The sequence below is a fragment of the Vulpes vulpes genome, chromosome 2 (assembly GCF_048418805.1).
Source record: "Vulpes vulpes isolate BD-2025 chromosome 2, VulVul3, whole genome shotgun sequence".
Taxonomy (NCBI): Eukaryota; Metazoa; Chordata; class Mammalia; order Carnivora; family Canidae; genus Vulpes; species Vulpes vulpes.
The window spans coordinates 104,778,297-104,791,460 of record NC_132781.1 but is presented as its reverse complement, the minus strand read 5'-3'; the positions used below and the strand labels follow the sequence as shown (position 1 = coordinate 104,791,460).

Here is a 13,164-nt window from a genome sequence, read left to right as displayed (position 1 = left end):
AGATCACTGAAAGCTATTTATCTCCCAGTTAGATTTTTTAGGATCTTCCATTTTGCAGTCTGCATACTTTATAAGATTAGGCATTTAATATAATATTTTTGCTTCTTCAGAGAAAGTGAAAATATAACCTGTTAGTATGTTCTATGGTATACTTAAGAAGGGACTCCCCCAGATTCTCTCTGAACCTACTCCCAGAATCCCATTGGTGGGAATGTGACCAAGAGCAACTTCCTCTGGGAAATTGTCCTGGACTCTGCTCAATACCTGGATGTTTCCCTCTAGATCTATCTCAAGTGTCCTCAGATCTAGGTTCCTCTAATTCGCAACCATCTATCTGACTAGGATCCAGTGCCCCAGTGATACATACATTCCTCCCAGCAAGCCCCCCACCTCCTTGGGTTCTAAAGCCATATCTTAGAGGCAGGTTGTGCCCAGGCAGGTCTCTAACATCTCACACACAGATTTCTTAGTTGCAGGGGTGAGTATAGGAGAAGGGGGCAAGAAGATAAGAATCAAACAAAAGGTATTGAATCCCTAACTCCAGGCTTTGCCAAACTCCAGTTTGGAGAAGAAAGACCATCTCTGGTGACAGTTTTCAAGCATAATACTATCTGGGTCCTTGCTCCTCCCCAACATATATATGCTCATAATTCTTTGCTCCAGGGCAAAACTGGAATGGGGAAAGCAGTGCTGGGTGAGATTTGTGCACAGGGCCCTCGCTCTCCTGGCATCTGGGTGGCTCTACCACCTCTAAGGACTGTCCTCATTCTGATTCCTCAGGCCCCAGCCCTCGCCCACCTTCGGGGCAGCTGTTGACTGATGGGGGGAATCACTCAAGTGTTCTCTGAGGGGAGAGCGGGAGAACAAGAAGCCTACTTTTGGCGAGGAGAGTGTGATTTGAATCTATAATGATTTCTTTGTCTGATTAATTCCCCCCAGCCAGGCGGCCAAGACCCAAAAAGAATGCAACTGCTGTTCACAGAGGGCCGAACACAAGGACTTTAATTGCAAAGGAATGAAGCAGGCGGATGGCTTCAAGCTTATTTTCAGAGGAGGAGCTATGTCTGTGTGGCCCTCTGAGTCCCATCAAAAGCAGGACTTTAGGAGGGGCCCTGTATGGCCCTTAACACGTACACATATGCAAATGCAAGGGGAAGGAAAAGATTGCTTCTGGTTTACAGGGTCTCTCCCGTTTTTTGAGATTTGCCTGCCCCCTGGCCTCCCCAGAGAACACAGTCCTCAGAGCCTGAAACTGACAGCATGTGCTCCCAATCATCCAAACCCAATAAATAGCACATATTTGGAGAGAACACTGAGCACAAGGCTTTAGTTCTGACAAAGGAAACTTGCATGTCGGCAAAATATTCTTTGTTCTCTCTGCTCGGGTCCCCTTAAGATCACAAACATAACGGGGATGAGTGGGCTGGGCCTCCAGGAAAATCAACACTGCCGCTTTTGACATTCTTTGCTTCCCCTCTTGTGGGGCTGGGCTGACACAGATCATGGCAGAAAGACCAGAGGGAGTAAACTGCCCACACCAAAAGCAATTGTCTTGATTTATTGCACCAAGGAGTGGATTTCCTTTTCTGCTTTATGCAGGTTCAGGCTCCTTTCTCAAGAGACTGAAGTAAAATCAGCCAGAGTGTTTCCATGACCCAAACAATACAACAGTACTTTTGGTTTCCACAAATAACACTGATAGTTAATGCATGACTCTTCAAAAGAGGAAAAAGATGGAAAGAATTTCAGGGTGTGGTTCTTTCAACTACAGCATATGACTAAACTTTGGGGTAGGGGGGACGGGTCTGATGATCAGAGATTTAAAAAATGTGTTTTTAGCAAATGCTTAGGATATAGAACATTTCAAAGCCTATGGTTTTAATCTGTTTTGAACGTTTCTTTCTGCTCTGTTAGCTCCATTTATTGTTACAATCAAGTCAGCATTCCAGGGTTATGAGTAACCGAACGGCTGTTGCTTAATGCAAGTGGTCACTTTCTGGACACTGAATTTTGGCTCTTGGTAAAATCTGGCAAAATCCAAGTAAGTCCAATACCTGGGGACAAAGAGGTCCTACTTGACTGTGCTCTGAACAGGAAAGGATAACATACAGGTTGAGGACAGGTAGGTCAAAAGAGTGGTCAGTGTCTCAAGGCCACATACCCAGCCGGAGTAGCATTTTGAAACCAACTGCTAGCATGTTATCAGCAGCTTTGGTATGAGGGATGGAAAAAATAATTTTATCATCATTAGTGCAAATTTATTACAGTGCTTTCCACCTGACAGGAACATTTGCTGAGATGTCAAACAAGGTTTTTGAACAAAAAATAAGGGGTTACTCATTTCAGCCTTAAGAAGTAAGCTTCCCCAAAACACTTCAGGGGCTCAAAACATACCCCCCACAAACCCTGGTTTTGTGGAACATGGGAGACTATCTTGTCCTAATAAAAATAAGCCCCAAGCTGACTATAGCCTCTGCTCAGAGCTCTTTCTGGGCAGGCACAAGACCTGCCTAAATGCAGCTGCCTAGAGACCATGTTTTGTCCCCCTGTCCCCGGAGCTGCTTGCAGGGAACAGCCCCAGTCTGCTTTCTCATGTAATGGGTGTGACAAAACTCACAGCACAATGAGCCCATTTACATTTTGCCAAATGGGCAACAATCACATTCTCTTTGGAATATGAAAATGAAGGGTTAGGAACATTTCACATTACTGTAGAAAAGTTGGCTGCCAATCTTTTGTAAGTGTTAAGGGGTTTTATGCCACTGAAAAATATCCTTGCTGGCACGTAGGACCATTTAAACCTTCCACACACAAGTGTTATTCCTACTCATACTCTGTGAATTTTGGGAGCCTCCTCATTCTCCCTTCCTAAAAACCTTTCCTCTTCTGAGATGGAGTCATGACTTGGCAACAACCAGTACCAGCATGAAGACAAGGGTAGAGGTTTTAACCTAAGGACTTAACAAGCTTCGTCTCTGATTTCACTTATTGCAGCATTATCCTCCTTTACAGAGCCTGGAGCTGCTAAATACAATTCTGCTATTCCACTCAGTGAGGGCATGATTTGAGAATCCCATGTCTTTTCAAGGAGATAACTTGTTTTGCAATTAAGTGAAGTTTTTAAGTGTTAAAGTTGCCTCTGAAGTCCATGCTGCTCATGTCGACATCCTGCACACTGCCCATCTCTATCTATCTTTTTGTGCTGGCTTATGTGGAGCATCGGGTTATGGATGGATTCAGTTCTGCGCTCTTCCACTCACTGTCCTCGTGGTCATGGAAAAACCCATCAATATTTTTAAGCCTGTGTTTTGACAATGGCAAAATGAAGACAAAATTCCCTTCTTACCTCACAGGATTATTTAATCTTCAAATGGGAAAGTGGATGTCAAAGTCCCTTTGAAAACCACCACCCATGTGCGTTATTACGGTGTGTCGATCAGAGATATACAAGCTTTCATTCATTCCACAAATATATATCAAACGTTTTACTATTTGACAAGTACTCTTGTGGCAGGTATAGCAATAAAGCAAAACCAAAACAAACAAATACCAAGCCCTTCATGGAGTTTAAATTCTAGTAGATATAGAAGAACCCTTGTCATGAAGCACTATAGCAATCTCTAGTGCTGAGGTGATAGGAGCTTTGTGTGTAGGAAGCCATTACATTTTGCAGACAGGTTCAGCTCCTGATGACTAGATCCTTGCAATAAACAACTGATTATAATAGATTCTGAAAGGTCATCTCAATTACGAGATAAACCTTGTGCATAGTGTTGCATCTTGTACCCCACACCATGCGGGCCCCCCCTCTGATGGTAGCTGCGGCTACAGTCTCACCCTCAAGACCACCCCTTCTCTACACTCTGCCTCCCCACTTCCTTTCCTAAGGGAGCTTTTTCAGACTGAAGTGTGGGGCATTAACCATCCCGAGTACAATCCGCTAATGGGGACGGAGTTGAGAGACCAGGGACTCACACCCTTAGAGGGATGATTCTGATGAGCAGTCCTCATAGCACCTCCCAGGGTCCCAGTGGGATTAAGTCCAAGTGGTCCACAGGGGCTCCCCTCACTAGGTCTACCTCCTTTACCCTCCCTCCTGCTGTCTCCTCACTCTTGCTTCCTGGTACCATCTCCAAGTTAAATTGCCCACCACTAAGTCCTTTGGCCACTGCTTTTAGGGAAACCCAAACTGAGATATTCATCCTATTTGTTTGTAAACATCACTCACAAAGAACTAATACAAATCGAAATTCTGCTGGTCACTGGAAATAATTTAGGGAGTTTTGCAGAGTGATCTCCAGTTCTATCCCAAATTTGGAATGTGATGATAAGCAGTTGAAATTCTTACCTCCAGGACGTCAAAGTTGCATCTTGCATGATACTCTACATCAAAGTCATGGATGGTGAGCTGAATGCTACTTCCAGGGGCTGTGGTAATGTACCAGATACACTCCTTGTTGGGTGGATATGTGTTAGGGTATCCAGGGCTGCTGAAGGATCCCGTGGTCCCAGACAATTCACCACCGCAACCTGTTAAAATAGCAAGGCTCAGTCAGTTCAAAATGGGCATTGGTCACTGGGAAAAATTCAAAAATCCACTAATCCAAAGATAATTAAAAATGCACAATGCCTAATTTAGGGGAAAACTCATAAAGTTATAATGAAGTTATAACAAAGCAGTTATAAAGCAGTGAGAAAAAAATCATGGCTACACCTTATTGAATTTATTCTTCAAAAACATTGATTATATCATTTGGTACAATTCTCAGTCCTCATTTTCACCACATCAAATCTTTGGTAATATATATATTTTTTAAGATTTTATTTATTTATTCATGGGAAACACATATAGGCAGAGAGAGAAGTAGGCTCCCTATAGGAAGCCCGATGTGGGACTCCGTCCCAGGACCCCGGGACCATGCCCTGAGCCAAAGGCAAATGCTCAACCACTGAGCCACTCAGGAATCCCCAGACTTTATTTTTCAGAAGAGTTTTAACTTCACAGCAAAATTGAGTGGGAGATAGAGCTCCTATTTTTTTACCCCTGTCCCCACACATGCACAGCCTCTCCCATTATCAACATCCGCCCTGCCCAACCCACCAGAGTGAGACATTTGTTACAACTGTTGAACCTACATTGACACTTCACTATCACCCAGTGTCTGTAGTTTACATTAGGGTTCTCTCTTGACATTGTACATTCTATGACAAATGTATAATGATGTATATTCACCATTATAGTATCATACAGAGTAGTTTTATTGCCCTAAAAATCTGTGCTCAGCCTTTTTATCCCTCCTCTGCTCTAGCCCCTGGCAACCACTTATTTTTTTTTTACTATCTCCATAATTTTGCCTTTTCAAGAATGTCAAATACTTGAAATCATATAGTATGGAGCCTTTTCAGACTGGTTTCTTTCATTTGTTAATATGTATATACATTTCCTCTGTGTCTATTTCTGGCTTGATAGCTCATTTATTAATGTTGAATAATATTCCATTGTCTGGGTGTACCACAATTTATTTATCCTTTTATAGCTACTGAAGGTCATCTTGCTTGTTTCCAAATTCTGGCAATTATGAATAAAGCTACTATGGACAGATCATATATATTTTTTTAATTCCTAGAGTCTTTCATACAAACAAAGATTTTTGGCTCTTAGTATTCTAGATCTTAGGTCTGATTAGACTTAGAAATAAGTATTACATACAAGGAAATGGAAGACAGAGAGACAGGATATACACTAACACTATTCACATGTTCATTGTACTTCCTACTATGAAATTCTTTCCTGAATATAATGAAGAAAATCTAAAAATTAGAATTCCATTTAAAAAATATTACTGGGACGCCTGGGTGGCTCAGTGGTTCAGCGTTTGCCTTTGGCTCAGGGCATGATCCCAGGGTCCTGGGATTGGGTCTCACATAGGGGTCCTCACAGGGAGCCTGCTTCTTTCTGCCTATATCTCCGCCTCTCTTATAAATAAATAAAATCTTTAAAATAAAATAAAATAATAAAGTCTGTTACAAACAAAAACAATAAATGATACAAGTCCTGACCCAGAAAACTTATATCTAAACCCCAACTAAACAAACAAAAACTGGATATATAAAACCCAAGCATGGAAAACCTAGACATGAAGCTTATGTTTTATGTTTATATATTAAGCCCTAGAAAGCAATTAAGACAAGCCATTACAAGAAACAATCAAATATTGCACCATGTGGTATATAGTAAGAAAAACTGCCACTAAGTGCTTAGATGGGCTTTACAGTTTTTTTTCCCGACTTGAATACTCATAATAACCACATGAAGCAGGTATGATTATTATCTGCATTTCTCAAGTGAGCAAATCAACGCAAACAGAGGTCAGGTGGCTTGCCCAAGGTTACTTGGCTTTAAGTGGTGGGGCAGGACACCAATCCAAGCAATCTGATAGTGCCCAAGTACTTAATTACTGAGTTTTACAAACTCATATAGCTTGTAGGAATTCAGACAGAGATTTGAGAAGGGAGAGGCAGAGAAAGCTTTGTGAAAGAAGCAAAATTTGAGGAAGGCTCAAATTTTACAGACAAAGTTAGAAAAAAAATAAAGATAAAAATCAAGAAGAAAAAGATCACTTTTTTTCCAATAGCAATTTTTGGTGGTTAAAAAACATAGTTTGGGGTGCCTGGGTGGCTCAGTGGGTTAAGCACCAAACTCCTGGTTTCCACTGAGGTCACACTCTCAGGGTCCTGAGATGGAGTCCTGTCAGGCAGGTGTCTACTCTCAGTGGAGAGTCTGCTTGAGATTTTCTTTCTTTTCTTTTCTCTTTTCTTTTCTTTTCTTTTCTTTTCTTTTCTTTTCTTTTCTTTTCTTTTCTTTTCTTTTCTTTTCTTTTCTTTCTTTCTTTCTTTCTTTCTTTCTTTCTTTCTTTCTTTCTTTCTTCTCTCTCTCTCTCTCTCTCTCTCTCTCTCTCCTCCCCACCACTCTCCCTCCCCCCACTCACGGGTGTGTGTGCTCTCTCAAATAAAAAATAAAATCTTTAAAAAAAATTGCTTGCTCTGTTAACATATCTAAGCCAACTTTTCTATTTTTTTTCAGAATATTCTTTATTGGTTAGCAAAGTCTTCCAAGTACTTCTCTTATTCTGCATCAAGGCTTTCCGGTTTTAAAAAATGATATTATCTCCTCACTCCACAAACATATGTGCATTGTCAGACGAGTGCAACTAAACTGCTGTGACTTAAAACAAGCTGAGGTCATGTCTACTGTCCTCATTCTACAAATGTGCCTTGTATGGTGAGTTAGGAAAAGGTTTTATAAAGGTTCAGAAGAACTATTCTCCATACAGAATCTCCACTTAAGAATTGTAAGAAGGATCTTGATTAGGAAAAGAAATCTGATTCCAGCCCAATATGACACTATCTTCATGAGTTGCCAATTTCCTCCTTCCATTTGAAAACCTGTTTTTAGACTTAAAGTTTGTTGCACAGGGCAATCCTTTCCTATGGCCTATAAAGTTCCTATCTTTATTTCTGGTTAAAGCCCCATGAAAAAGCTGTTTAAAATTAGATGTGCTGATATTGTTTATAGACTGAGGGGAATGTTAAAAAAACATGAATGCCATGAAAGATTAGAAAATATTTTTCCTCCTAGAACAACACATGGAAAACATTCCTGAAGCCAAAATCAGCACAGTTTACACAGCACCACAGCACAACCGCAGGGGGCGCCGGTCACAGTATATACCATCAAATGATGCTCCCTGGGGACTTGCAGCACAGTGACCCATATAAATTATTGGAAGATGCAGCACCTTTTTCTAAAATACATCCCAGGGAAGCAAAAGCATTCTGTTACCCTGCCCCCTTTCCTTTCAACCTACATTTTCAGTTCCTATGGATCTTCATTATCAGTTGTATCAGATAAAAAAACCCAATGAAAACAAATCTTTGGAAGAGGATAACTTCACGGCCACATCACATAAAAGAGAACAAGGAAATGGAAGCTTGGCGATCTCATCTCTGCATTTTTATTTCACTTCAGTTCACCAGACAATCTAATTCAATTTTTTTTATCATGGTTGGTTCATCTAAAAATCTGCATAACATTTTCCATTGTCTTTTCCAATGGTTTTAGGTTTCCTTGCAAATTCCTTTGAGAATAACAGGATACAAATACCCTTAAACTAGCCCGGGTAAGCTGGAATGATAATATCAGATTCTTGGCATCAGTGATGCTTTGAAAAATTACAGCATTTATTTTGTTTACCCACTTACAGTTCTGGAGGCCCACAGTGTACTTTCCCCTAAGATTTAAACCAAACATAAACAAGGGTTTACAAAACACAAAGCCAGATTGTACTTTTAGGTATGTCATGTTCTCTTCTCATCAATAGCACTTAAGTGTGTGTGTATCTTTTAAGGAGAAATTTCAATATTATTAAAAGAACCCTATTGGGGGGAAAATACTGACTAAGGCGAGAAGGAAAGAAAGTGTTGGCACTTGAAAACTCCAAAGCTTGCTTTCTTTTTCCTTCGTGTTCTCAACTACCTTGGAGGTTTAACATATCAAAAATAATAACTTTGATTTAAAATTTCCATCAAATGCAAAGTAAAATACATTAATTTAGTGGTATTTTATGGTAAAACTATAAAGTACTAGAAAATGGTTTTAATTCTGACAATTATGGTAGAAATTTAACTTTGTCTTTGTATTTCTACATTCTGAAAGAGATAGAAATAACTTTCCAGTTCCCATTCATTCATTCATTCATTCATTATTTATTTGTTGAGCATATACATTACTATAAATAGTGCTATAGAAGCCAGGCGCATTTAGTGCCTCTGGAAAAAAAAATCCATTTATAGATCTAAAAAGTGCTATCTCCACATGCCCTTCTGTAAGTCATTAAATATCTTTTGCTTTTCCTTCAGTTTGCAAAGAGTAAGTTTTGATTTGGAAAAAACTGAATTCTGTTTTATCCTTGACGTGTTAATTTGGTGGTAAGTCATAAGTAAGAATAAATAAATGGTCATGTTGAGTTGCTAAAAGATATTTTAAAAGTTGCTAGTTTTGATAGTACAATGTCAGCATAATTCTCTTTTGGTACTTATTTCCAGTCCACTAATGAGAGTTTAATCAGCATTTAGCCAGTTATGCTTCACTCTTTTGGGTATCTCTTTCTTTAATTTTGATATTCTTTGACAAATGTGTAGATAGTATTGGGCAAAAGAAAATATGTCAAAATATACATTTTAAAAACAGAAAAAAAGAATGATGTCTGTTTTTCTTCCTATGCTCACTTTCAATGACAAGGGAAAACATATTCAGAAAAAAATTACAATAATTTCTATATTTGATAATGAATATGATACTTTGTTTCATAAATTCAGGTTATCATTAGGCTAACAGTGAAACATGAAAACATGCATTTGGAATTGTACAATTATGGCTGAAAATGAAAAATTACAAAGTCACACCAAGAGCTGAACTTTTTAAATTATAAATGAAAGCTAATGACAATTATAATTCATAATAAATTGTGGCGTTTTTAAAGAATGTATAATGCAAGTCTTCTGAATTTTATTTATGCATCATTTCCCACTTAATTAGCTCTGGAAAAGGGAGTCAGTTCCAATACGAGAAATGTGACTTAAAATCTATATTAACACATACTAGCCCATCATCAATCAAAAGAAATATGAAGATAATCCAAAAATCCCATTGTGTGTAATTCTGAAAAAGAGAGAATGTGTTCCAAATGATAAAATGAATCAAAAGCTAAGTTTAATTCGGCCTCATCAACAATGTCTTAGTCATATTGGGTAACATGGCTGTACATTTCATTTACTATTTCTGTACCTCCTGTGGTAGAAACAAGGTGTGTTTTTGTCTTGTTTTTAAAAAAGAAAGTGGGATTCAAAAATATACCTGTTTGGGAAGGTGCTTTACCTCTGTAGTTGTTATCAGTGTTGCTAACGTCCGATACTAAAAACTTCCTACATAAACAAGTATCCTCATTTTACTTTCTTATTAAATTTAATTTTGAGAGGAGGGAAAATAAAAATATTAAAAATAAGTTAAAAAGTAATTAATTAATTAAAAATAAATAAGTAGTCAATTGGGACACATGGGTGGCTCAGTTGGTTAAGTATCTGATGCTTGATTTCAGCTCAGGTCATCAGATTGAGCCCTGTGTTGGGCTCTACACCTGCTTAAGATTCTCTCTCTCCCTCTCCATCTGTTCCTCCCTCCCTCTCTCTCTCTCAATAAATAAATAGATTAAAAAAATAAATTTTGGAGGGGAGGACAGCAATGTGAAAAGTGTTTTGTTCACTGCTCTATTTTGCTTGGTATAGGGTTTAGGACTTCAAAATCTCTTGTTAAAATACACTTTTCCCTGAATGAATCACAGAAGGAATGTGTTTCTAAATCCATCCACCCATTTTGGTGACAGAAACAAGGTTTCTGGAAAATCTCAGGTGTCAACATCTCAGAGTAGAAATAATGGTACAGACACGTGTGAATATTATAACTAATGAAACTGCTGAGAAAGCATACAGTTGAGTGTGGCTATGCAATAACCTAAAAATCATGGTGTTGTCAGTGATGCAATGACTTTGGGTGAATGATGAGAGGATCACAGGAAGGGGAAGGAAAGAGAGGTGGGGGCTGAATGAGGCTGGAGATAAAGGAAGTTATATCAACCAATCGTTATCAGGAAATAACATAGGAAGTGATGTTTAGACTTCCAGTAGCCTCTCCATCATCATGTTACCTGTCCAGTCAAATGAATAATAAAATGTGAAAGAAATAGGGGTGCCTGACTGGCTCAGCTGGTTAAGTGAACCCGGGGTCCTGAGATTAAGCCCAGAGCTCCCTGTGCAGGGAGCCTGCTTTTCCCTCTTCTGCTCGCCCTGCTGTGCCCTCTTTCTCTTTCTGTCAAATGAATAAATAAAATCTTTTTTAAAAATGTGGAAGATATAGAGAATTTTTCTATAACTGGTCTTCAGGAATCTTAAATAGAGAACATTGATTTAGGAAACCTGAAATTTCAGGAGTTGCCATAAGGAAAATGATTGAGGAAAAGACTAACCAAGGAGCAGACAATGGAGTGAAAAAAGGGTTTTGAGAGAGACATTTTTGGAAGAGATAGAGTAGTTCTGAATAGCCAGTTGATAGGAGAAGATTTTATAGAGGAGACAACACGATTTCTGAGTTGCATAATTTGCATGTTAGGTTGCAAAACTTTCGAAAATATAATAATATTGCAAATAAAGCACAGGCTGTGACATAAGACTAAGTGAGCTCCAACCTTGGCTGTGTTACTACCTGGATAACTGACATTTCTCATCTTCAATTTCTTCATCTGCAACAGCATTCATCCTTAACCTCATGGGGTTGTTGCACAGATTAAATGAAATAACCAAAGTAAAGTTTTTCATTAAATTGTTCTTTAAGCTACAGTATAAAGATAGGTCATATTTTCACAGCAGCTCAGAGTTTTTGAAGGTACTTTTAATAAACAGATGCAATAGTCAAGAATGATCATATCAGCTATCCTACTTAAAGAGAAGCAAGGAGAGGTTCCAGAGGGCTGCTCTGGGCCTGCAGCCCCCCACCTCTATCCAGTCCCCTAGCTCCTCCCCCCAGATCTGTGATCTCTCCACTATGCCTTTTTGGGCACTTGAGCCCAAAAGCACTGGACTGGTAATGTTGAACACTACCATCATCACCATTCTGTCCATCCACTGAAGGGAAAATCACCACAGCAACCCGAAAAAATAAAGCAAAAAAACTTTTTTCATGTAATGTGAGGGAAATCTGACAAAATCTAGTATATTAATATCATTAGACAGCAGCTGAACTGGAATAGAATAAGGTCCTACAGAGAATCACATGCTTTTCAGTTTTAATTAGTTAATCTTAAAAAAAATAATAATAATTAGTTAATCTTTGTAAAACTTTTAGTACCAGTGACTGATAATCTATTCGATTTATTTTCCTCCAAACTGGGAGTCATCAGCTGAAAGGAAGTGTTACCTTATCAGCAGGAAGCACATTGATCTACTGAATTCCTAACAAGGAAGAGTTAACAGCTGTTGCTAAACGTGCTTACTTGTGGAGATAATTTAAATCTTTTTCATAAAAAGACTTTGCTAACACTGTTTTTTTTTCTTTGTCTAAAACAAGCAAGTTACAAAATTTCGGAATGCACATACAAAAGTTAAGTATAATCTCTGTATGTTCTATCCTCAAGGTTTTGGGTTGTTGGTGTCGTTTTTAAATAAAAGATTTCTAATAAAAGCAAACTGGCAATGAAACAGCTCAATGGAATAACAGGCTCAAAGTATTAAATGTGCTTTCTGGGGCAGCCCGGGTGGTTTAGCGCTTGCCTTCAGCCCAGGGCCTGATCCTGGAGACCCAGGATCGGGCCCCACGTCGGGCTCCCTGCATGGAGCCTGCTTCTTCCTCTGCCTGTGTTTCTGCCTCTTTCCCTCTCTCTCTCTCTCTCTCTTCTCTCATGAATAAATAAAACTCTTTTTAAAAAGTGCTTTCTGTATTTCCCTGCATTTGCTCAAATGCAGTCCCTTCTTTACTCTTGGCATTTTCTTGAGGTTATATCCCACAAACCAGTAGCACTGAGAGGGCTGCCAACATGGAACTGACATGGCCAAGGCCCACAAAGACTGGAAGAAAAGGAACAGAGAACAGGCCCAAACAGAACATTCACATCCTTGTCCTTTAATTTCCAAAGGAAACACCTGAGAAATCAGGGGTCGATGTTGAAAAGGAGGTGAAAAGCCAAAATACAGTAAAAGAATAAATTTTAAACTTAATAAATCATGACACTCATTTCATTAAAATGAGTGATGCATATTTTGTTTTTCTATTATTTAAAATTAGAAATGTTCTCTCCTATAATACCTTGAGAGGTGCCTCACTGCTTAGCTAAATTTGTCCCTGACATGCTAGAGGGCTGCATGTGGAGGCAGTGGGATGGCTGGAAGAAGTTGCCAACAAGGATTCTTCCGGGGGGTGGTGGGGAGGGCAGGTATGATGTAAAATGGCAACTTGGAGCTCAGAAGTGGGGGTTAGTCCACCCTAAGGCAAGACTGAACTATTTCCTGGAGTACAGAGGCCTCACTTCTGTTTCATCTATGAGAGAGCAAATAATA

At 39.1% G+C, this 13,164-nt stretch overlaps 1 protein-coding gene across 1 annotated transcript in view; it reads right to left on the bottom strand.

The window, feature by feature from the left end:
* CUBN (cubilin) overlaps positions 1–13,164 on the bottom strand; it is a 256,413-nt gene that overhangs the window by 140,176 nt on the left and 103,073 nt on the right. Inside the window, exon 29 of the mRNA XM_026016002.2 lies at positions 4,349–4,530. Coding sequence (XP_025871787.2) covers positions 4,349–4,530 — 182 coding nt within the window. The remainder of the gene's footprint in view (positions 1–4,348; positions 4,531–13,164) is intronic.